The sequence below is a fragment of the Coturnix japonica genome, chromosome 2, assembly GCF_001577835.2.
Source record: "Coturnix japonica isolate 7356 chromosome 2, Coturnix japonica 2.1, whole genome shotgun sequence".
NCBI lineage: Eukaryota > Metazoa > Chordata > Aves > Galliformes > Phasianidae > Coturnix > Coturnix japonica.
In genome coordinates this window covers 50,617,168-50,643,989 of record NC_029517.1, presented here as the reverse complement: position 1 = coordinate 50,643,989, position 26,822 = coordinate 50,617,168, and the positions used below count along the sequence as shown (strand labels likewise).

Below are 26,822 nucleotides of genomic sequence, written 5' to 3'. Positions count from 1 at the left end.
AACAGGGAGAGTCATCCACAGCTTAATCAGGTTGCCCAGGGCTTGATCCAATCTCACCTTGAAAGTCTCCAGGGATGAGGCATCTACCACATCTCTGACCAGACCAACCTGTTCCAGTTCCTCACCACCCTCACTGTAAAAGACTTTTTTATTGTATCTAATCTAAATCTTCAATTTTAAGCTTGAAGCCATTTCCCCTTGTTCTATCACAATAGACTCTGCTGAAGAATCTGTCCTTTCCTTTCCAATAGGTCCATCTTACATATCAGGTCATCTCAAATCCTTCTCTTCTCCAGGGTGAACAATCCCAGCTCTCTCAGCATGTCCCCATAGGAGAGGTGTATTCCATCCCTTGGATGGTCCTTCTCTGGTTGTGCAGAGCAGGTCTGTGTCTGTCCTGTACTGAGGAATCCCCATCTGGATGCAGTAGTCCAGGTGAAGCCTCACTAGCACAGAGCAGAGGGTCTTCACGTATTGGTGTGGAACTTTTTATGCTCCAGTTTTTGGCTGTTTCCCTTTGTCCTGTCCCTGTGGAGGTTGGCTATGTCTCTTTGATTCTCACACTTAAGATACTTACAACCATTAAGGTCACATCACTTCTGAGTCTTTTCTCCAGGCTGAACAGACCCAGCTTGTCCACCTTTTCCTTGCAGGGGAGATGCTCCAGACCCTTTATCTTCTTTATCATCTTTGTGGCCCTCCATCTGGACTCTCTCCAGGAGATCCTTGTCTTTCATGTACAAGGGAGCCCAGAACTGGATACAACACTCCAGGTGTTGGCCTGACCAGGGCAGAGTAGAGGGGGAGGATCACCTCCTTTGACCTGCTGGCCATGCTCATTTTAATGGACCCCAGGATCCCACTGTTGTTCTTGGACACCAGGGCACACTGCTATCTCATGGTCAACCTGTCATCCACCAGTTTCTATGTTGTTACATCTCTTTTGGAAATGCTGCATTGCTATAATGAGATAATACAATTGGGATCAAATAACAAATGCAATGATGAAGTAAGAGGAATAAAAGTTTAAAAGGCAACATACTTGACTTAAACTTGGAATAGATATTCTGATCAAATAGAGATATTATTTTTCCCATTTAATGATATATTGTTACCTCAAAATAAGTTAAGCATGCTGGACTATGCAGGGAAGGAATGTTATCTACATCTAAGGGTAAGACTATATTAAGAAAAGATGAGTGGTATTCATCAGTAATGATGTCTGTAAAGTGCAATGGTTCTTAAATTGAAAAAAAAAGTTCTTACATAATTATTGAAAGAAGAGAAATCTGTCAGTATAGAATGGTCTTCTATGATACAGCTGCCCTGTTTCAGGACTTCAATAGAAGTCATTGTCGTTTTAAAAATACCTTTCATGCTAGGGCTCATTGTAAGGTTCATGTAGCATTTTCATTTATTATAGATTTAGTTCTTCAAAAGAGTTGAAAGGATCAGGAGACCTAATTTCATCTGAATTTCAGTGGAAAGTAACAGTACATTTTGGTTCTATTCTCAAATTGTATTTTTAACCCTCTTTTCAAACCTGTGAAATGTCATTTAACTTTATTATGCCTGCCTGGTTAGTGGACCAACCATAAAATTTAAATAAGTATTGAAGTGTTGCCGCTGAAATTCTCCATAAAGCAAAAAATTGTTTTTTTCAGTATGTAGTAATGTTTCAGTTTATACAAATATAAGTTTTATCATAGGTTTTAAATGTCCACAAAAGTGAACTTGTAAAAAACATATACGACTTTAGTTTTTTAAATTTGTACTATTCTATTTTTGTAATTTTTGTAATTTTTTTTATACTCTGAACTAAAATTACTATAATAAGGAAACATAGGATTAATTATATACTGATTTATGTGCTCAAGGCTCAGTATGCTGCACAAAATAAAGAGACATTTTGAAGGGAGTGTCAAGTGACATACTCAGATACACACAGAATATAATTACTCCTAAGGATAGCTCTGATTAGCCCACAGAGATGATACACAACCTTGAAGACCTTTAAGACTTCCTAAATCTCTTCAGTTTGCACTGAAAAAGTACTTTCTGGTGCATATTTCTGTCCATTTCATTCTTCTCTACCATGTAGGGGGGGGAGGTTGTGGGGTCGCGAGACGGGGTGGGGGCTCGGGGTGGATCACGGAGTATCGATGGCGGAGCAGGTGTGAGCGGCGGACGAGGATATTCGGCGGCAGAGAGCACGGTGCGGGGGGGGCGGCCTCCCCCTGTCCCTCCCCCCCACCCCTCCCACCAAAAAAAAAAAAAAAAACAACCAAAAACCCAAAACAACATCTAACTAAAGCAAATGTTGTTGAGTCTCCTTCTCTGGAGATATTTAAGAACTGTCTGGACACCTGCCTGTACAACCTGCTGTAGGGAACCTGCTTTAGCAGAGGTATTGGACTCTCTAGAATTCCCTTCCAACACTTATAGTTATGTGATTCTTACTGTAAAAACACAGATTTTGTAATGTGTGGTTACCTGGAAAGTTGCACCAAGGCAAGATGGAATGGACTACCAGTACCTCATCTTCTTATACCTACTGGAACAAAACATTTCAAGTCTCTAAGATTATGCCAGATTGCATACTGACTTTCTTTGCTGACAGGTGGTCAGATTTGAAATAGAAGTTCTAGAGTTTTGGTTTTCAGACTGTCAATAGACACTGATATGAAGAAAAGTGTTGAGTTGTTCAACTCCTGAATTAAAATTGATCAGGATTTTTCCTATAACAGCTATTCAAGCACCTGTAGTGGTTGTGTTTTCCTTATGCCTGTAATCTGTCCTATCCAAAACAGGAAAATGTTCTAGAGAATGTCTTACTACATATAAAATTCAGAAAGAATTTATCAGCTGAAGGATGCCTTTCAACATATTAGAGTCTGAAAAGAATTTAATTGTGAACAATGTAAGAAAGGAATATAAATTTTTATCTTTAAAAGGAAGTCTAGTAGGGGGACATTGTGAGGAAATTGAGGTTACAATTAATTCCTTATTGGCTCTTCTACTGTGGAAAGTGTATGTAGCATGAAGTTCCTAGTGACATTTCACATGTAAATTTAAGGCCCCCAGCTGTAAAGCTCCAACTGCAGGTTGTTGTAGATGTTAAATATCTGTATAGGTTTTAGAGTAGGGATGGGAGCACTGATATTTGATACCCATCATCAAGCTGTTTTCAGTGAGGGAGTTCTCAAGCAAAACATTGTATAAATTATCAACAACTGTCATGTTCAGTTTCTCCTGCTGCTAGATAACTAGTGAAAAAGCATTTTATTTTGTACTGGTTTCATTATTGTGGGTATTTATTTTTTTTAAAAAAAAATCAAAATAATATTTTAAAATTTTCTATTTATTTTAGTTTTTAACCAATGAGATGTCATTTTCCAATCTTTTGGTTGTGGGATGGAAGTAGGAATTACGATAATAAGATAATGACTAGGAGTAAGTCAGTGCTTCCTTTTGCTGTGAATGGATGGTTTCTGAAAATCTCCCCTGCCCATCTCTATGCTTTCTAAATAGAATGTACTATATAGAAAAGACTACTAAAGTATTATACACTTGCCTATTTTTTTCTAACTAATGTGGATTGAAGAACTGATAAAAATGATTAGTTTTTTCTCAATTGTGTAAGGTTAAGTCTTTCACTGAGGAATACAAGAGATAACTGAGTCTTTTACCTTAAAATGAAAGAATAAATAAATTGAAAAACAACCACAAAAATAGTTTGTGGTTATCTGTGTTGTATGTGTAGTTTGTGGTGCACTGGGACTGATATCTTTATTTCTTTTTGAAATTATAAACATTAAAATACTAGTTTCTAAGCACACTCTCATGTTTCTTACTTTGAGGGGACTTCTACTCCACCTTACTGTGGATGAAGAAATAGTGTCTCATTTCTCAAGAAATTCATTTTTATATTAGAGGAGGTTTAAAAAAACCTTAACATTATGGTCTTTACTTACTCTTTGAATGTAGCATTAAAACCCTGACATAGCTTAAGAATGTCCATGGTCTCATTTTTTATTGCTTCAAATTGCTTATGCAGGGTTTTAGAAAAGTTGGAACTAGTAGTTATCACAGTGTTTAGCTTGTGCTCATGAAGAAACCTAAACTGTCACTGTAAAAATAATGTGCACAAAGCTGTGCCAAGAATGTAGACAAAGGATGTTTTAGGACAATTGAAAAATTCCTGGTTGCAGTTTAGTCAGGAGTGTTTAATGGCAAGCTATCAGTGTGAGAGAAATCATTTTATATTTAGAATTTATGTAGATATACAGACAAAACTAGAGCTGAATCATTTCATTGTTGATTCTGACTGTCGTGTGTTTCCTCAGTGAATACTCTGCTGATAAAATTTTTACTCAAAGGCTTAGAAATAAAATCCTTGAAAGAAAATGCAATCATCATGTAAAGGCCGCATACATTTCTTCAGTGGGATTTTTGTCATTTGGAACTTCTTGGTGTTATTTTTTGTTTTTGTTTTTGTTTTTGTTTTTGTTTTTGTTTTTGTTTTTGTTTTGTTTTAATTTTTTTTTATTTTTTATTTTTTAAATTAAATATCTTGAAGATGATGTTTAGTTTTCAACTTAATGAGCGCCACTACAACAGCTTTACATAATAAGCATTCATGTTAAGACAAGAAAGCATCAATAAGCACATTCTACCTCATGCTAATAGCTATGTTGGCATGGAGAGATATGTAAAGGAAGAGTTTAGGTGGCTGGGAAGAGAAATTTAGAAAGAGATGGATTATAAAGGTATACTAAACTGTTTGTTTAATAAAGAGATACATACTACATGTGATACCAAATGGCTTAAATGAGAAGTGCAGTATTATTTTACTCTCGAATAATACCTAATGATTTTCTCTCCCATGGACTCCAGATAACCTTTTTCCTCTAAGAATTACCAACTTGCAAATTCATTATCTACTTTTAAATGGAGGAGGAGATATTGTTGTACTAAGAAATGTAGCAAGTGGAGGAAAGCTTTATGCTCCAGACTAACAGAAAATTTTGAAATAATGAGTAAAAAAAAACCTGGTATTATATTTACGTTATAATTTCAAAGGGATTTGGATTCTAACAGAACTGACTGCTTGTAATAACAGCATACTTTGGTTAATTGTAATCAGCAGCTCTGGTACATGTCATCTCAGTTGTGTATAAATTTTCAAAAATGCAATCAATTTTTTCATCCTTATGTTTTGGATGGAAATTGAGTGTAGAAAATGGTTGGTACTATTAAAAAGAATAATAACTTTTTTTGACTCTTCCATATAAGAGTATGTAGTTTGCTTTTTGGTCAGTATTGCATGAGACAAGCCTGCAAGGAACAATATGTTTGTTTGTTTGTTCCCACCATTTTCTAACTCTTAGCAACTGTCTCTTTTTTAGTCTTTATTCTGTGGTAGAGAGTTTAGCAGTATTCTTTGCATGGGACCCACGACAACTGCTGCAGTCTTCTGCGTAACAGCAGTGTAGTTGTCTGAAAGTTTTGATAGCTTCATCCTGGTATCTGTGTGTTTAGTAAAGAAAACAGACTGTGATGATCTCGGGAGAGAGATTACTTCCTGTCACATTACATATTTATGAGCAAAAGCTTTCCTTTGTGAAATATTTGATGTCATTTTGGGGTGTAATGTTTTCCTTGTGGAGGAGTTCAATTAAATACCTTTGCTACCATCTCAGATGCCATTTTGTCAGACTGTCCCTCTGCTGCCTTCTGTCTTGTGTCAGCAAATGGTAATAGAATATTGGCAGGAAGGTTCAGCCTTTACTGTAATACTGCCAGCATCTGCCTCTGATATTGTGGGCCAACATAATAAAATAGGAGGCATTACTTTTGTAGTAACTGGGTCAACATCTGTCAGATCTGAAAATAAGCTTAGACAAATTTAATTCTGTGAATATAGTAAAATCTGGTTTAATTCTAGTTTTGACAGTTAATCAGTAGTAATCCTTACATATATGCACCAAAGACATTCTTTTGATATGCATACTTCAAGCACTGAGAAAGCCTAGAAAAACTTTCTGGGAATGAAACTCTTTTCCATTATGTGAATTTTCCTTTAAACAGAATTTCACCTAGTACTTGGATCCAGTGGAAAAAAGAGTTTTCTGCGTCTCTGTCAGGTTTATATCACAACAAATAGCAGCTATTAGTTAAGAAATCAGTAGAATAAAAAAAGGAAAATTTTAAACTGTCCCTCCAGGCAAAAGACATGAAAGACATCTGCAATTAGCACCTGTATTTATTAGTGGTGAAACAAAACATTATTAGCTAGATTTTGTAAACTGCCTTTGGGCTTACTGCACAGATTTAACCTGTATTTGAAGAATCTTCATCTTGTAGTAGCATCTGTGAATTAATCATCACCCTATGTGATTTAAACACCTCAGTAGCTTAGTGATCTTTTAACTGTGTTGTCTTGAAAATGAGGAATGAAAAGTTAAAGGGGCAAAAAATAAAAACATATATGTACTCAATCAGATTGTACCTATTACTGGAATTAAGACAACTTTTATATTTGTGCAATTAGATGCTAACAAAATATGACAACATGTATTCAAATAAGTGGCAGTAGATTTAGATTTAGCATAGATTTCATCTGAGACAACTGCTCATTTACTTCCTTGCCAAAGATATTTGGAAGATTATAGTTATGTTAGGTTGGATTTCTTTTTTTTTTATAATTGAGAAATGCCAAATTTATTTTAAAGATACCTTCATCCAATATTTTTAAAGAATTTTTATTTGTATTTATAGTACAACAGTCTCTTTTGTCGTACAGATACTACAGCAATACATGACATTGCTCAACCTACTTCTGCAGCACAGAGTAAAGAAAAGCAACTAGTTATTATGTTTATTTATTAGATCCAGACTCTGGAAATTACTCAACAGGATACAGTATTTGTTTTGGCAGCTTGGTGATTGAGCTTTTTCTCTTGTTTATTAAGTATTTAGCCTTTTCATTAATCTCTTATAATGAGATTTTATAGAGAAAAGGGTCTCTTACAGGTACAAATGGGGATCTCTTGCTAATGATGGGAATGAGATGGATGAGGCCAGTGTTCAAGACATTGATTCAGCTCAAAACTAGTAAAAATTTCCCTCAGTCTTTCCCCACGTTGCCCAATATGGCACAGACAAGAGATGTACAGTCAAATAGAAACTTTTTTAGTTTGTGAACCTGAAATACAACTGAAAAGAGAGCTGTTTGATATTATTTAAGAATGTAACAACTTATTGTCAAGAACCTGGTCAGTTCCTAGTACTAGTTCAGTTGTTTTTTTGTTGTTTTTTTTTTTTTCTTGTGTAAAAATGTTTCAGACATTCTACTCTTTTTCTTTAGAAATGATATTTTGCTCAGACTAGTAGTTAAACTGGAGTATAGAAAAAAGTAAATTTCACAATATGTTAAGACAATTAATTTTAATGTTCTTATATTGAAAATTATCATTTTCGTAGCAAATGGAAGAAAAGAGAAGCAAAAAGATTGTGGTATAATTTCACAGCTGTCCTAAATATTCAGGTGGTATTTTATCAGAAAACAGGACAAGAATTAGTGTGGGAGAGCAACTAAGTTTTATGTCAGTCGTAATTACGTTGATGTCTTTTCTGGATTACGTACAGCAAGTCTTCAGCTTCATTTATGAGCTCAAATTTGTGTTTTAACCTGTTTAGAATCACAGGGAGATGAAAATTCCCACTATCATTGAATAAAGCATAAGAAAAGGATACTTGCAAAATATAATATCCTTGTGTTCTTGTAATTTGTAAATGAAGGAGAGGTAATGTAGAACTGAATCCTGGTTCTGGACAGTAAGATTGTAAATTGTAGGTCCAGAATCTGTTCAGTTCACCATGATAGCCAAAGAGAGAGATAGCAGAAAATATAGCAAGCAGAATTATGTATGCACTGCTTTGAAGCCACCTTCTTTCCAAGGACAGTGAAGATTTTGCAAGGTGAGAGTTTAAAGGGAAAATCAATCTCCTTTGCCTGTCAGAGTGAGATTGCTGCAGTTCACTTTCTTTCAGTTCTTTGTCCTGCTCCTCATTTCATCCTGCTTTGCTTCTTTCTTTTTCTTTCAATGCAGGTTTTCATAAGTTTTGTTTCTACTTTGCATGCTTCACCTGAATTGTTTCAGGACTGCTTGTATTGTAAATCAAAAGGGAAATTAACTATTGTGAATTTCCAAATGTTGTATACTCTAGAACTTAAAGTCTTCATGAAACATTTACTTCTTCATAATTATTCTTCTTTCAGGGATCACACTCTACAGCCAACCATATGGAGGAACCTTGCTGGATGAGGACAAAATGTGAGCAAGCTCTTAAAAAAATTGTTTATATCAAATTAGGTTGCATTGTTTTTTAGAGAAAAATATCGTATTTACCGTAGCTACAGTTTACACAGTGTTTTTAGTGTATTCTGACATTCTCAGACAGGTTAAGTAAACTGTTGTTCCTAATTTCAATGCTCTGTAATGGTTGAAATATTTGCAAAAGCTTCACTTTAATATTAAAACATCTATACACAGGCTGTGGTCTGTGACTTATGTATAGTTTTGGAACTGAACACATTATCTCGAGCATGTTCTCTAATGAGATGTTGACAGTGTGGAAACATGGTCTTTGCAAACAGGATTATGGTCCTAATGTGTAGTATCGTTTTGGTAGAGCTGGGTTTGAAAATGATAGATTTTATTTATTTATTTATTTGCACACATCACACCACCGTGCTTTGTATCCTAGAATGGAGAATGTTCGTCAGTGTGGGGTAGCACTCTGTGTCATGCTGGGTTTCTCCATCCTCACCGCATCTATTGGCAGTGCTGTAGTGAAAGAAAGAGTAACTGGAGCAAAACGGTTGCAACATATCACTGGCATGGGTTACAAAACATACTGGCTTGCTAATTTCTGCTGTGATATGGTATGTATCCTGTAAGACAAACTGTGTTTTGCTGTAAATTTTTTAGTTTGATATAAATGACCAAAATTATTTCCATAAGATATGTATAAAAAGGATAAGATAGGGATATGATTTAGCAGAGGGTTGTTAGAGTTAGGTTACTATGGTTAGGCTGCAGTTGGACTTGATCTTCGAGGTCTTTTCCAACCTGGGTAATTCTATGATTCTGTGTATGTGAACAATATTTGAATTGTGTAGAGCAACAACTTTTTGCTATTATGTTTAATATTGTGATACTGGTGCTACGTCAGTACTCAGATAAAATTCAGTAAGGCAGAGATTGCGTTCTTCATTTTCCAAAGTGGAATTGTAAGGTGGTAGGTAAAGTGTATGCTAACTTTAGGCACTTGTACTATTTCACAAATAAATGGATAGAAGCTAATCAAACCAGACAGAGAGTATCTTCCACACAGTGGTTCATGGCAGGAGTTATTCTTCTTTCAGTGTTTTGAGTTGCTACTGGTGAAAACCTTCAGAATACGGGAGAAGCCTGGAAATGATAGCCAGCCGCATTAAAAGCTTAATTATTATGTATGTTGGCAGATAATGAGAGGTATTCCCTCCTGATATCTCTGTTCCTAGCAGGATAGACAGTAGAAAGTCTTATATATGAATTCGCTTTCACAGAGTGACTCAGATTAGAAATAGATAATTCTTTGTACTGTAAATTTATTTTTCTCAAGGTATCTTCTGCCTTTCTTATCTTCTTTTTTTTTTTTCTTTCTCTCTCTCTCTCTCTCTCTCTCTGTTTTGTTTTTTGTTTTTGTTTTTGTTTTTGTTTTTCATTAGAGTGCTGTTTGCATGAGGATTATTAACAAATAGTAAAATCTCAAAATATTCTCTTTTAAAATACCTTGTTTACCCCTCTAACCTATTGTAAAGAAATGCCACAAATACCTGATTTCTGCATCAGATTTATGCCAACAAAGTTAAATAAAGTAGGTGTTTTTGCTTACATTTCTTTTCAGATCAATAAGCAAAGGTGGTGAAATAGAGCTAATGAACTTGTAGTTCTTAGTCACTGTATTCACCAACTATATAAAGAAGTCCTCTGGCTTCCCTCTAAGCATAGATTCCACAAATGTTCTTCAAATATCTTTTTTGAAAGCAACTCTTTTAAAAAACAAAAGACAAAATGCCTCCATTTGTATGTATATATGTGTGTGTTTATATGTATATATATGTCCACGACTGAAAGGCTGTTTCATTGTTCACTGTAATAAAGCCTTGCTATAGTACCAGCTGAGCATTTGGAAGGGATCTGGTATTAAGACATCTACCTATGTGAGAACTATTTTTTTTAGATAACTCAGGTGATTCATGTTTATTGTTAATTTAGTATCTGTTTTTAGAAGGAAAGTATGAATGAGAAGATGTTTTGACTTAGGAGAGTTTTTTTCAGAGGCAACAATTAGCAATTTAAATCATCTGGATTATTCAAAAGTAATGCAGATTTGTGCCCCTAGAGGAAGGACAGAAATTTTCTATATTTTGTTTAACCCACTAGAATATCAGGGAAGGAAGGTCTGGGATTTAGCATAGGCAGTGCAAACATGAATTGCCCTTCTCAGGAACAAAGATTTTTTAGAATACACTTCATTATCATTCAAACTTCAAAATCTGAAACATTAGAGATTCACCTATCCGTGCTTGAAATCAGGATTTTCTCATTTGAGCAAGCCTGAAGTAAGAGCACATTTATCCAAAAGTTATTTACATGGTCAGTCAATCTTTGTATTCCCTTTTCTGCCATGCCAGGTAAGAAGGCTTGGTTGAAAACTTGTTTTCATTCAGTTTCTCCTTGTGCAGTGAAGTCAGCTCCATGTTATTTTCTGCCAACCTTTTCCTTTCAAAATGTTCTCACAAATTCAGCATTGTACTGCATGATCAATCATGATCTGGGAAAGAACAGACACTACTTTAAATGCAAATTGTGCTGCAGATCATCTAGGGACACTGAGCACCTGAATATATGAACTGTCAAATCTGAGCTCTCTACACACATTTTAAGCATTTCAGGCTCTGTCCTGTATTATTGGTAGCATTATCTTTACTTGACCTGCAGAGGTGTTTGATTTATGAAACTACTGCCATAAGAATTAGACCGTTCCTAGGATATTTATGCACGAGAATAGTATTCATTACAGTGTTCAACAAATAAGAAAAGTTTAAGTGCTTGAAAAATTTTATGACAGATTACAATGTTTTGTTAAGATTAAGTTTGTTTCACTAGGGGGGCAAAATACAGGAAAGATTTTTTTAAATATAATTGAATGTTAAAAGTGTTTTTCTCAAAAAAGCAAATATATTTATCTCTTGAAATATTTTAGTCTCTGATGCATTGTAACTTCTGTGCCATGTTTCTTAAGTGGCGTCAGAATAACTGACTCCCAAATCTGTGGAGTAGTATTGCATGATATTTATATGTGCCACTGGTGATACCATAAAATACACAGAGAACAAGATGAAAACATTGCTCAATTATCCTTCCCTTAAAAAATGTTTGTCTTCCCACCAAGAAAGAAATGATGCCATCTGGTTTAAGCGCGAACTGGTTGGCGCTGTGCTTCCGTATGGCTGTCTCTTTTTACACTAAGGATACTGTGCAAGATCAAGTGTCTAGCTAGAATAATCATTTGTTGCGTTTAATGCAGTTTCATCTCAGAATCTAACCTATGTAGGTTTCTCCAAAAGTAATGCCTCCTCTTTATTTCCATGGAAACTACAACAGATTGACAGAGCACAACACACCTTGATAGAGCAAATTATCAGCTACAAAACGTTGTCTTTCAACATAACCACCACGATTAGCTATGGATTTTTGACAGCAATGAACAGGTGCCTGCATTCCATTCTTCTGAAAATCTGCACCACTGAAGGTGACTCAATGTCACTGCTGCTGAAACACACCACTCTTTGCCTCACTGTGCTCACACACTGTGATTGGTCTCCATAAACAATCAGCAAGTGATTATGAATGCCAGTAGGGGCAATTTTATTTCTTTATTTCCTGCATAGCAGATGTGTTCAAGAGGCAGAGAATCTCCAAGACATGGTTTAGTGGTTTGCTGTAGCTACAGTAATGGGAGGACAGTTGGACTAGATGATCTTGTAGGTTCTTTCCAACCTTGTGATTCTATGATTCTATGATTCCATGAATTCACTTCCACACCTTTGCTTCATCTGCACTTCCATGTCAGATGTCATTTTGTCAGACTGCCCCTCTGCTGCTGTCTGTCATAGCAAGAAAATGCAATGGGATATTGGTGGGAAGGTTTAATCTCTGCTGCCATACCACCAATATCTGCCTCTGACATTGCAGGCCAAAGTTTTTTTTTTAAATGAAACAAAATAGGAGGCATTAGTTTTGGAGCACCACTGGCATATTAGGATAAGGCTAACTGTTATAAAGCATGGGTGTGGAGTCAGTCATTTGGAACTCAGCTTCAATGAACAGAACAGACAGATGCCGAGAATGGAGCTGGGTGCAAATTTTGGTATCTTGCCATTTCTTGATCTGAGCAGAACTCATCTCTCTTGTCTGTTTGAATATGAACATCCTGTAGCACTTACATTTCCCCACTATTCAGTAGTTTTCAACATTGTCTCAAGTGACTAAATATAAACTGCTTCCCCTGTTGCCTAGTGCATCTAACTCTTGTATATATTACACCTTATTCCTATTAAAAAGCTGTACTTGGCTTCATCAACACATACAGTCCTTCATTAATACTTGTTTCAAAATTGTGTTCTTACCAGTCTCCTGTGACTGATACATAAGTCAATGAAACTATTCTTTCTGGATCCAAGACACTGTATCAACATCACAATTGGATGTTTTGGAGCAATAGTCCCATATGAACTCATTATCTGGAAGGGTTAGCTTGTTAAAAGGATGTATTGGAAAGGTCAGTAGAATCAGAATTAGGGGAATATTCTGTGGATGGGTTTTATTTTGTCAGGGTAAGTCTAATGCAGACACATGTAAGAGAGACTGCTTCACAGTCAGCATTGGAGTATGAAATAGCAGAGCTCATCTGCTTGATACTTCCTGATTCAGAGTATAATTATATTTCAAATATGAAAAAGTTAATTTATAGAGCTCTTCTATGCTAATTAAGGAAGACCAGTAAGAAATGCTCACCTACTAATTACCTTTTTTTTTTTTTCTTGTATTTCTAGCTGTTTTATATGCTTCCTGTCACCCTGTGTGTTTGTGTTATTACTGCCTTCCAGCTATCAGCCTTCACTTTCCGAAATAATTTGGCAGCCACTGTTATCCTGCTGGTTCTCTTTGGGTATGTGATTGGAAGTGCTACTATAGAATTACTTTTTATAGAAAACAAAGAAAAATCTTTACACTTGCTTTGTACCTGCTGCTGAATGCATGGTGTTCTCTCTTTCAAAATGATTATGATTCTGCAAAAGATAGTAAGAAAACAGACTGAAATGCAAGTTTGAATGTTTGACATGAAAGGGCAAAGAGGTGAAACTTTCTTGCCCACTCAGGAAATAATAAAAGAAAGAACTGTAAAAGTCAATCATTTATCATTAGAAATTGATTGTATACTATCTTACAGGAAGTAGGGAATAATAGCCAGGTCAGAATTTCAGTGCTTAGCGCTGCAGAGGATCATCATGAAGAAGAGTAATGTGTGCATTTTGTTGCAACTCTACCTGTATTGTTTATTTCTGTAGTTTTACACATCTCTGGCAACTTATATTTCCAGTGAGATCGCTGTCCAACATGGAGTAATGAACTGGCTGACGATTTGTCTCCAAACAGTATAGTGGGATAGGAAAGTCTTTCAATGTGCTTAAGTTTAATATGTAAGGAAAAAAAAAAAAAAATAGTTATAAGAAGCTAAAATAATTGGTTAAATTAAGTGTTGATTTCTTTGTAGAAATACAAATCAAACTGTAAGCTTAAACTAATGGTTTGTCTGTGCTCTTACCTTGCCTCTTCTTATGTTCTGTCTGAGGTGATGTGGAAGTCTGAAAATAGACAGTTATGGGATAAGCATTCTGAAGAAGACTTTTCTTCAGTTCTCAAACAAATATATGTTGCTGTTTGTGTATAACTTACAAAACATGTTTAGATAGTGAAATGTAATCCCTTATGAGAGAATACAGGGAAATAAAGTAGAAAGCACTTTCTGTAAGATCAGGGTATCTTGTTATAGGTCATACTTTATAAATGTCCCACATTAAAAAATTTTTGCTACAGCAAATGTGCCAACCCATAGCACCATTGTGCTATGATGGCACATCACTGTTTTCTCCCCTCTTTTCTTCTCTCTCTCTTTTGTTTTTTCCCTCCCTCTGTGTTCCCTCTCCTTCCATGAAAGCCTCTAAGGAAAGCTTCTTGCTCGACATTCATGATATCTGTTTCCAATATTTTGTATCCTGTGTGAAATATTTGTTGAAAGTTGCATGGTTTTGCAGTCATTTGGAAAGCAAGATGATGAACTCTGGAATATTGAAAGTAAAATATATATAGCTGAAATGTGCAATAATTGTTTATGTCTGCCCATTGCAGGGCAGTTGATATGGGTACTTCTATAGAATCATAAAGTAATTAGTTAAGAAAATATATATCAATATTTTTCTTATCTCAGTTTATCAAAAGAGTTACTTACTTTTTTGTGACAAATCTGTTTTCTAAAAAACTTTCAGATATGCAACTTTACCATGGATGTATCTTGTATCCAGATTCTTCTCAAGTTCAGATGTAGCTTTTATTTCTTACATCTCCTTAAACTTTGTGTTTGGCCTTTGTACCATGCTGGTGACTCTGCTACCTCGTTTATTAACTATAATTTCCAAAGTCCAGGTGAGAATGAAACCTTAGCTTTATGTTACTGTAAGTGAGAAGTATGCACACATCTCTACATGTACACGCCTATGTACATACGCGGGTCCTTCTGAAAGTAATGCCTCTTCTTTATTTCCATGGAAACCAAACAGATTGACAGAGCACAACAACACTATTTGATAGAGCAAATTATCAGCTACAAAACATTGTCTTTCAACACAGCCACCACGATTAGCTATGGATTTTTGACAGCAATGAACAGGTGCCTGCATTCCATTCTTCTGAAAATCTGCACCACTGAAGGTGACTCAATGTCACTGCTGCTGAAACACACCACTCTGCCTCACTGTGCTCACACACTGTGATTGGTCTCCATAAACAATCAGCAAGTGACTATGAAATGGGATGTTGTTGGGAAGGTTCAGTTTCTTCTGCCGTACAGCCAACATCTGCCTCTGACACTGCAGGCCAACTTTAAGAAAAAAAAGTAGGATGGCATTACTTTTGGAGCAGCCGTAATATGTAGATATGTATGTACGTATATCTACATTTGCACAGACAAGATCATTTCCAGCAGAAAATTTAGCCATTTTAACCCTTCATGATTTTTATCTCCATGTATGATCTTTTGCTTATTACTGTCTTGAGTTTTAACTTATTTATATCTTGAAAAATAAATAAATAAATAAATTAATTAATTAATAAAAAGAAAAAAAAAGTTCTAGTTTGCACTTTAATAATTAATTAAGTTATAATTTGTCATAATAGGAGCTATTCAAATCCATTTGAATAGATTATATACATTGTAAAATGTCTTTGAATAGTAGTGACATAAGAAATAATCTGGTTATTTCTAGGATCTGTAATGCACTGTTTGGGTAGTAATATGCATTCTCACTCTACATATAAAATTAGTTTTTGTTATTCACAATCTGATGAAGAAAAAAACAGAATGCGTATTGGACTATCTGTGTATGTATTAGATCCTAAACTTGCTGTTTGAATCCAAATATGGATTGTGCATCACTCAAGTTTGCAAGGACACTGACTTGGTGTTAAGTGAATGATTTAGAATTAATAACATTCAAATATTACTATTTCAAGAAAATGATCACAGTCATGTGCCTGTTCTGTCACTGTATATATCAACCTACACTAGAATTCCACAGTTGTAGATACTCAAAATTTTAGACACTCTAAAACACAGTAATAGATGATTGCTGTTTCAAAAGAGTTCACAGTATGTTCTGCTGAAATCAGTTTGCCTTGAGTGAGATTTGAATGCTGTATCCATCTAAGTGAGTGTCCTTGATATTTGGATAAACAAAACTCAATTTTTTTTCCTTTTTTTTCCTTTTTCTTGCTGAATTTTAAGAGTTTTCAGAACATCTACAAGATCCTCAAATGGGCATTTATCATATTCCCACAGTTCTGCTTAGGCCAAGGTTTAATAGAACTTTCTTACAACCAGATCAAATTTGACCTAACCAGCAACTTTGGAATAGATTCGTATGTAAGCCCTTTTGAAATGAATTTTCTGGGCTGGATTTTTGTGGAAATGGCCCTACAGGGAACAGTTCTTCTTCTTTTACGGCTGTTTTTCCATTGGGATCTCCTCCAGAAACCAAGGTGTGTGTATTACCCTTTGTTCTGCTATAGTGGATTGTTAACTATCTTTTAGAAGAAAAATGTAGCATCCCATTCATTTAGGGGGTTTGTTTTATTTGTTTCTAAGTTATTTGAACTTAATTTTTGAAGAATTTATGCTCTCATGCTCCCTTTCTGAACTAAAGATTTCCTTTTCTGATTTAAGTACTGTTTCAATGTAGATCTTATATGCAGTCTAAAGTCCCAGTTGCTGTTTCTTATGAGTAATGGAGTACTGATACGTTTTAGGAATGAGAAAAAATTAAACATGTACATGATGTATAAAAAACACAAGTACTTGCTGTCTCCCTTGGATTCTACTGAGATTGAATCAACAAACTTTGAAGGACTGCAATCAGGGAGATAAAGTATAGCAATGTCCAATTTGTTGTCACCTTATATTTTAGGAGTCAGCATTCAGTTAACAGCTTGGTAAACCCATCAGAAGACATTGATGTAGAAATGGAGAGACAGCGACTTTTTGGGGGAAGAACTCATAATGATGTCCTTCTTCTCTACAATCTGAGGAAGAGTTACGGAGGTTTCAGTAAGAAGAACACAGCTGTGGAAAACATAAGCTTGGGAATAACAAAGGGAGAGGTAAAGAGGACTTTTTTCTCTTTCAGAATAAAACTCTTGACTCTGAACAGTTGTTTGGACCTGCATATCTGCAATCAAATTATGGTAGATAGTAGTAGAGAAGTTTTAATTGTAACGGTTTTTTTAAAAATAAGTAACTTGAGAGCAGTAGAATGTTTTGTGGTTTTCCAGAAGAAACAGTTTACATGGTTGGGTTCAGCAGTTCAGTGACCAAACAGAAAGTAAAGAATATCTAACTCAACTGCAAACTGTGAATAGGATTCCAAATTTGTCCCAAAGCAAGGTTGTATTTCTCATGTTGAAATCATCCCGCTATTTATCAGTGAAACAGTTAATGAAACAAGTATTTTAAAAAATATGGAGTGCTATTTTTAGTCTAACTGCAAATACTGCCCTAACTTAAGAATGTTTTCTTTGCAGCTGTGCTCTGAAATAGTTGTTTGGAGTCAGTATCTGGGATGTTCACTGTTCATTAACTTGTACAAAGTGAAACAGCTGAGAAATATCGACTCTATAGACTAGCTCTCAAATTGGATGTGAAAACCTAGAAGTTCAATCCTAGAACTTTATAATAAAATGGATAACTAATGCATTAAATTATAGAGCAGGGGTTTAAGTGGAAGGCTAGAATACTAAATAAGTCACTTGTAGGAATGTAAGAAGTAATCAAAGCATTTTATTTTATTTGAAATTTGTTTTCTGTTGGAACAGCAATTGCACAAACTAAACAATCATATAAACTATTTTACAAATAAGATGGGAAATACAAAAAAATAATAAAATAAAAACCTGTTGAAATAACACAGTGTGGTAGATCAATAGATCAATTCTTTTTTTTTTTTTTTTTTTTTTTTAAATCTCTGTTAGTGTTTTGGACTCCTGGGAACAAATGGAGCTGGGAAAAGCACAACATTTAAGATGCTGACTGGAGATATCGTTCCATCTGCAGGGCGTGCTGTTATCCGAACTCCTACAGGGTAAATAACGCAGGGTTGGGTCAGAATAGTGTTACTGGATAATGCCAGTGATCAAAGACTCAGCAGTCTGCCATCATTTTCACTTGTAGTACAGAGTCCTATTTTTGTTTCCTTTTAAATGTATATTGCATCATCACTGTCAAGCCTTGTCAGGAAGGGCGGGGATTATGACAGCAGGCATCTGGTAGCAAAAGAGCAGTAAGTCTTAGTTTTAAAAAAATTCTTCAAATTTGTTACGTCCAGATAAATGGACATATCCCTCGATTCTGCACTTCAAGGTTTCCAGCCTTAGAATAGCGATCAGTGCTCCAAATGGATACTTCTAAAATAGTTCCTGACACTTCTGTCATTTAGTGTCGTTAATTATTTAATCTATACACAGTGTAATTAGGATAGAAGGTAGTCTTGGTTGCATTGAAGCCAGCTTTGAAGGAAGAATAAGTAATTAATGGCTGTTTTGGCTTAGGTATAACCAACATTTACAGTTTTTTACTAAGCACTTTGCTGGGGAGATAAAATTATTTTAATGTCAAGCCAAAGTAAAAAGTTCTTATGTTGCATGTCTACTTGTGAGTTTATATTTTGGGCTTGTTAATGATTTTAAAATTTCCTTTTAAAATTATACCTATTTCAAAATCTGCCTTTTGAAGAAGTAGAAGTGAGGGGTTTAATTCAGAAAAAATTAAACTGAAGTATTTTGAATTTGCATGTCTGTATTTTAGAATTTAAATAGATTAAAATTCTTCTGAGTTAAACTTTTGTATGCTCCTGCTGTTTAATAATAGATTTGAATAGACCATAATACCTGATAATTCATGCTACATAATGACATAATGCATGGTTATGTTGTTATATTATCTTATGTATTACTTTAATTTCCCTCACTGTATTTTGTAAACCTAACATATAAGCATGAGTAAGTAAAGTAAAAATGTCATTTTTTAGGATGTAGATAATGAAATATGACACATTTAGAAGACTAGAGAGGAAGTCATTAGTAGATGGTCACATTTAAGTGTCTATAATATCTTTGACAATATGATATTGTATTATGATGTCAGTTCAGGTTAGGTGACTCTGTTTCTTCTACAGCTGAAGACAAAAGCCAACAAGTGAATATAACACCCATATTTCTATATTTATTCTAATATTGTAAAGGTGTAAACCTCAAGTGGGAGCTGCAGTTGCACAGTAGCTAAACTTGGCAAAGCAAATTGTTTGAGGCTAGAAGAGATCTGAGTAATTCCAGACTTTGTTGTGTGTGTTGTATTATGTTTTGGCAAACCAGCATTGTTTTGCTGTTCTACTGTAAATCAAACGAGTGCAAACTTTTTGTCTCTTAATAGATTATAGCCACAGGCAGCCTGGAGAATCCTTTCTCAGTGCTTGGACTAATGCTAAAATTATTCATTCAAAGCAAAATATATATATGTATTTTCCTGAATAGGATTGAATAATCAAAAAAGAGAGTAAGATTGTGATCTGTGAACCAACTCAATTATCTGTAGCCTGTTGAGAAGATACAAAGATGCTTATAATAATGTTGCTATAATGTTACTCATAATAAGATTTTGCTATCTTAGTTGAATTTCAGACACAGTTATTTAGTTTTCTGAGGAGCAATCAGGTTTATCCTACATAAAAGAACAAGAACTGGTACAAATAACAAGTTTCCAAACAGTGGGAAAAACACTGTGTTATTTATGTCTTTGTTAGTTGCAGCTTAAGAGAACAGCTATTAAAATTAGTGCCTCTGAGTCCCAGATCTTTAGCTATAGCACTCAAGTCTTGGGAGTCAAAGCCAAGAAACTTCAGTATGTTAGACATATGAATCTCTTTTAATTTGCTGTGTTATACTAAATATTCTCGAAGGAATATATCCACTCCATGTGAGGAAAACAACTGCAGCTTTCAGATATTTGCTCTCAAAATATTCGTTTGTGTCTGATAACTGTGTATGTCTTAACAAATGCAAAACTGCTCATAATTGTAGAACATAGCTCTGTCTGATTTGTGTATTGGGTGCCCAAGGGGGAAATAAATGATTGGAGGGGGATACAATGCTAAGAACTATTTATTACACCCCAATATTGTGTTCAAAGGCCTGGTATTTCTCAGAGAGACAGAGGAAAGTTTGCCAAAGAAAGCCACCACTTGCTGGTCTAGTCTTCTTTATGTCATTAAGCAGCGTCCATAGAGACTTTACCTCTGTTAGTGATTCCTGATTAGTATTTAAGGCAGCAACATAGACAAAGATCCTATCTCCATTGTATGCGACTGGAAAGAACACAACTCTTATAAGCCTGTCTTATCCTGAAAGACTGGATAAGATTTTTTAAATTCAGAAAGTTACTGAGATCTACATTAAAGGGCATGAGAGTACAAATGCATTTGTTCTGAGTCCTTCGTGATCAAATAAAGAAATTAGTATGAAAAATTATTAAATATTTGAAAACATAAGTGATATCACTCCATGCACAACATTCTTAATTTGTAACTGTTCCTGTTTCATTGAATAACAGTGATTGAAAGCTCTCGGTTAAAAGAAAAAAAGTATATTTTCCTGATAATTAGTGTAGTAGTTTCGCAGAGTATGGAACAGAGTTAGAAACATCTCTTTCAGGCAGCTGCACTGAAATCAAACTCGAATTTTACAAGGAAACTTTTGCACCTTTGGACAACTTTACAAGAAATGGAAGACCCGATTTTCAAAAGTATATGTTGAACTGCAAAGTAGAATTTTTGGAACTTCAGTCTAGATCATTTTGGAGGTAAATAAGGTTGCCTAGAAAGAGCTGTGTTTCTCATGCAATGAAAATCAAGTGGTGTTGAGGGGAATCCTTTTAGACTTTAAAAGTAGAAAAATGCATTAATGATCTGAAGCTGATTTCTTAAAGGGGCAAAAAAGCAGATTCACAATACCTTCATTGCATAAAAAAGATTTGTTGGCCTCCATGTTATTTATTTTCCGAACGTTTAATACAAGAAAGAAAAATAAAGGAGCATATCACTAAGAATTGGAAATAGTTCCACTTTTTTTTTTTTTTTTTTTTTTTTTTAACAAAAGCCTGGTTGAGATGCATAAAAGCTAAGGCTTGCACAACAGATTTCAGTATTATTAAGATTCATAAAACTGGTGCAGAAATTTGTATTAAATGCTAAATGTGCCTTTCTTGGCATTCTCTTTGATGAGGACACTCTTTTGGGGAAAGGAAGGCTTCTGATCTGTTTTTAAACTCTCCTTTTGATACATTACAAATCAGTTAGATATTTTTAAACAGTGCATGTGCCTAAACTTTGATGTATATTAGCATTTACATGAGGAATGCTCGTTTGTAGCTTGCAAGCTGAGCAGTCTACCAAGAAACTCTTTTTTAGATTTTCATATTCAGCTGAAAAGTCTTTTAGGCAACTTCTAACATTTGCAGTCCCCTTCTGCTTGTAACTGTGAAATAAATGTACTCCAGTAAGAGAAATAATAGGAATTTATCACTAAGTACAGTCACTCTTGTGAAGGTAATAGCAAAATGCTATTCATAGGGGATTTTGCCTTTTTATTATTTTATGTATCTCATTAACATTGCCATTATTAGTGACATATCCGTCCAGATGAAACATAAAAAATAATTAACATATAAAGAAAGTGTTTCCATGTTAGGTATATTCCCAACCCCAATATTAAAATGTGGCAAAGGAGGTGAAATACTGACATTGAAGTACTAACAGTCTCTTTGGCAAAGGTCAGAAATATTAAAAGCAAAAAAGAAAAGTGACTAGAATTTTTTTTTTTTTTAATTTTTTTATGTTTAGCTCTACTTCTGTGACTAGATAGCCACCATTGGATGAGCCAGCTAAATTTAAGCTAGTGTGGATGTTCATAAATATTTCCATAGTAATTTATTTATTTATTTATTTAAGTATATAATTGGCATTGGACAGTTTTATTCCTTTTTGCATGTTATAGCCTTAGTCTTCTTTAAGGACTCTGTATCATAAAGCCTTCTTCAACCAAGTACAGCTAAAGATGGCTAGATGGCTTGGCAGAGAAAATGTCAAAATTCTTTGAAGTGTCTTGTCAGGATCACTGTAAGATAATGCAAGTTGTGTTTTGTTTGCCATTTTTTTTAATTTTTTTTTTCCCCTCAAGCTCTTTTGCAGTCTTTTTCATTGTAATTTGCTAGGTTAGGCAAATTACTGAGACTGCGCAGTCTCAGTTGTGGGAGCATAGTCAAAGTAGTTACAGTGTGCCCAATCTTGTTCGTAAGAGGCCTGAAGCATTTGGCTGTCTTCCATATGTAATTAATTTATCTCCTATGAATTTCCATTTCCTTCTGCATGGATATTCTCCATGACAGCAAGTCCCCATCCTACTTGAATTAAAAGTCAGTCATGTCAGCTGTTGTATTACAAAGTCGTAGCATCTAAGAAGTGTTCTCCAAAGATGGAAAAGTGAGATATATCTATAGAGATACAATTTGGACTTTTTGATAGTTATGATATTCAACTTGATAAATAATTAAAAATGTAATTCAAATAGCTTTACTTGAAAGGCAGAATAAATTTACATCAATACAATGGCTGAGATAGCTGTTGTTACGGTGTATATCTGTATAATTAGTTAAATTATACCTAACCTTCAGTTACAGTAATTATATTTTAACCTTGATTTTTTATAATGTTAATTGAGCATTAGTATGCATGGAATTGAATGTGCAGTTATGAGTACAATAGAATGTCTAACTACTTTTACAATTTGTAAGTTTATATTTCATTTTGTTTATATAATGGAACTTATCTCTCTGCAGAAGACATTGTAAGTAGAATATATATAATTGCCTTTATTTTAACTGCATTCAGACACTGCAGAATGAGCAAACAAAAATAAATGAAAATGTACATGATAGCCAAAAGTGAAACATTTTTTTCATAAACAGCCAAACAGCTGATATTGGTGGTATTAAGTTGTCTTGAAATTGAGGTCATGCATATGAATGTCGACCCACATCTACCTAAGCAATAATGTTGGTAACCACTGTGACAAATAAGAAGCAAATCCAGTCTCTGCAGTAATTAGCCTAGCCTTCTGGAAGATACAAATCCACTTCATATTGAAGAAAGGAACAGGTTTTGTCCAACATTTCTTATACATTTTGGTGTTTTTTTTCTCTATTCAGTGCAAACAAAGGGTCCAGACACCCTAGGGTACCTTTCAGGGCTGGAATCAGATTTCAGCTGTGTTGAAACACACACACACACAAAAATGGATGGAAGTAAATGTCTTAAAACAATCTGCAAAGGTATAAATTTAAATGAAAGTTTTATCCAGTCAGAGTTTAATTTATTATCCCCAATAATATTAATATCCCCAACCTTGCAAGGCTGACAAATGTCTTTCATCAGTAAAACAAAACTATGTAAGGTTAGCATTCCAAACTTGTGGAAACCTCCTTGAGTCTTGTATTGTTTTGTGTTTTGGTTTTTTTTGTTTGTTTGTTTGTTTGTTGTTTTGTTGTTTTTTTTTCTGGAAGGATTCACAACAGTTTTTCACAATTTTCACTGTAAAGATGGAAATCAAAGTGTTTAGAAAAGATTGAAACACAGTATTTTAGAGACTTCAAGAGCTACTCTCAGCTTTTTTTCTTAAGAGTAATGTATGTTCTATTGACCTTTTCAGAAAGTATAATGAAAGCGTAGTTTTGCAAATGTAAATCTTTATTTAATGCGTGAAGTATTCCGGACAGATTTTGTTGGTTTCATCTGTTGCAACTGTTTCTATTCACAAGAGTAAGTAAGTAGTAAATGGAGGTATAGACTAAGCTTGATAATATATTCTAAAAACAAATCTTCAAGAAGGAAGGAACTGATGTTCTGTGCCTGAACCTAATCAAGATATGTGATCGAAGTAACTAAAAAGATCTCAAGATAACCTATACTAAATGTTTTTATAATGATGCAGGAAGTCTTGTATTAGTCTGACTTCCAACCTGTAGTTTTTAGGTATTACATTAGGATTCACTGTGTCTATTGTACTATGGACAGAAAAGCAGAAGGAAGTTGGAATCTGTAGTAGTATTTTCTGTATCTTTAAAATCAGCTTTTCTTCTCCTGTCTCTCATGTTGTTTACATGAATGGTCTAAAGAGAAATGTTATCATGCTGACAACAAAAGGGCAGAAGACAATTGCTTGTTTTTATTCTGAGCTGAGAAAAAGATCCATCACTTTGCTGCAAAATAATCCATGGTTCAGAAAATGTAAGAACACATATTTCCAATTCGATTCTGATAATGTCACACATTAGGATGCCTGCTAAAGGAGAATATAATTAATATAGTGAGAAGCATCATTCTTTAAAATGTCATTTACAGCATATCATTTAGTGAAAATGTTTTCTGGTGTTATGCTGTAACTACTTGAAATGCTCATTTCATTTTGGGTTGGAGGGGACCTTTAAGATTACCTAGTTCCAACCCCCCTGCTGTAGGGAGGGACACCTCCTCCAGACTAGGTTGCCCAAAGCCCCATCCAGCCTGACCTTCAATGCTTCCAGGGAAGGGGCATCCACAACATCTCTAGGCAACCTGTTCCAGTGGCTCACCACCGTCACAGTAAAGAATTTAATTGAGTCTAAATCTACTCTCTTCCAGTTTATAGCCATTTTCCCTCATCCTGTCAATTCCCACCCTTATAAAAAGTCCCTCCCCAGCTTTCCTATAGGCTCCCTCCAGGTACTGGAAGGGTGCTATTAGGTCCCTCTGAAGCCTTCTGCAGGCTGAAAAGCCCCAAGTGTCTCCATCATTCCATGTAGGGGTGGTGCTCCAGCCCCTCTGATCATCTTTGCTGGGGTCCAAAGGAGTTCAGTGTCCTTGTGCTGTGGGCCCCTGAACTGTATGTTGTGTGCCAGGTGGGGGTCTTGTGAAAGCAGAGTGCAGAGACAGAATTTCCTCCCTTGACCTCCTTGTTTATCTCCAGCCTTTTTTTTTTTTTTTCTTTTTTTCGTTATTTTTTTTTTCTCTGCTCTTCACTTACTTTTTTTTTACATTTGCTTGGTGAATGGCTGAGCCAGAAAGGACAGGTTGAGCTGCAACTACTGAAGAGCAGTTTGCATAATATAGCTAGAAACTCTATATCTGGCTTTTTTTTTTTTCTTTTTTTTTTATCTTTCTTCTTTTTTTTTTTTTTTTTCCCCCCCCCTTCTGTTCATATTGCTTTATGCAATATATAGTCAGGCACCTAGAGATGGAAAAACATTAGATCCATGAGTTCATTAGTGGATATGTTAGAATTTCTTTACTAATGGCAGTGTTCTAAGTGTACAAGGTCAGCACTAATGGATGCAGTTGAAAGATATGGATGAAGCAAAGTAAGAGTATTAGATGATGTATTCTCATTGTATTTATGAAAACTAAAGGTTGCTGAGTGGGATCTTGTTCATTAGAGGCTGTATGCACCTCATTGGAAGCACAGCATTAAACTCGTATCTGTGTAATTAGCACTGGGGACACTGAAGTGCTTATATTTCCTGATGCAAACTGAGTAACTATTGTCTAATCAAGTTCTAGCTAAAGGACATCAGGCATCTGTTATTTTTTGCAACCGTGCACACTAATTTTTTGTTCTTCATGGTATGGATCCATTCTGGACTATATGTATCTATCCAGACAGAAACTTCATGCTGAGTAAATGTCCCTGAATTTACCCCTGAGTGTGATTTGTTCTCTTGTGACTGAACTTGGCATATTACCAGAATTAGGTCTTCTCCAAGGAGAGTACCTGCACCAAAAAAGAAGCATTGTTACTGTGTCTGAATCTTTTTGTATAGCAAAATTCATACAGTTCACTCTATTCAGTAGAATCTTGATAGCATTTTACTATTTCACAATGTTAAAATTCATTAAATGAAGAATCCACAGCATCTGTCAGGTTTTGCAGAAGGATCAACATTGTTGAATATATATCTTACAATAAAAATGACCTTAAAAACTCATTTGTTTTAATTATTTGATTTAGGTACTAAAATTTTATGTCTTTGCTATTAAGAGCAAAAACCCATTCTAATTAGTAACCAGCAAGGTTTATCACAATCATGATAAGTTGTCTTTTGACAGGATTAAAATATATTGATGCTGTGATTTATCAGGTAAAATGCAGTGTCTAAGTTTTCCCCTTTTTTTCCCCCAGACTCCTGAGTGTTGTTAAGAATCAGGAGATAAATATTTATATATGCACTAATGCTGGTATTTGTAGATCCTCCATTTAAAACATTTATTTTGTGTCTAAGTAATTAATAATATATTTAGTTCTCTTAATCAGAAACATCAAAAAACAACAACAGCAACAACAACAACAAAAGAACACTAGGGGGGGAAACCATTCTGTAATTCAGAACCTTTAAAAACTTTTTTCTTTCAAAACTTTTTTTCTTGTAAAATAGAATAGCTTAATTTTGACAGGTCTTTTCTGTAAATGTAAATCAGCATCACTGAATGTTGGATTAGATGATGGAATAAATAGGACAGATTTAGTGTCATTATGGCTAATGAGGTACCCTTGCAATCAAGCTTGCTTCTTAGCAATGAATGCAATTTCAAGTAATGCTGTACAGCTACAAAGAGATGGACAAAGTCCCTGAAATCAGAATCACTTTATTTTTTTTTTTTTCTAGTATTGTCTTTAAGCCTATTAGGCTTTAATAGTTTTTGGGTAGATTTTTCTTTCTCGTTGCTTAGAGAACGATGCATGCATGTGTATCTATGTGCACAGACACTGAGCGCATGCTCTCTCTCTCAAGACTAA

General features: G+C 34.8%; 1 protein-coding gene across 1 annotated transcript in view; it reads left to right on the top strand.

The window, feature by feature from the left end:
* ABCA13 (ATP binding cassette subfamily A member 13) overlaps positions 1 to 26,822 on the top strand; it is a 164,803-nt gene that overhangs the window by 109,154 nt on the left and 28,827 nt on the right. The window contains exons 47-53 of the mRNA XM_032442584.1: positions 8,285 to 8,339; positions 8,773 to 8,950; positions 13,172 to 13,287; positions 14,666 to 14,822; positions 16,180 to 16,433; positions 16,859 to 17,051; positions 17,919 to 18,028. Coding sequence (XP_032298475.1) covers positions 8,285 to 8,339; positions 8,773 to 8,950; positions 13,172 to 13,287; positions 14,666 to 14,822; positions 16,180 to 16,433; positions 16,859 to 17,051; positions 17,919 to 18,028 — 1,063 coding nt within the window. The remainder of the gene's footprint in view (positions 1 to 8,284; positions 8,340 to 8,772; positions 8,951 to 13,171; positions 13,288 to 14,665; positions 14,823 to 16,179; positions 16,434 to 16,858; positions 17,052 to 17,918; positions 18,029 to 26,822) is intronic.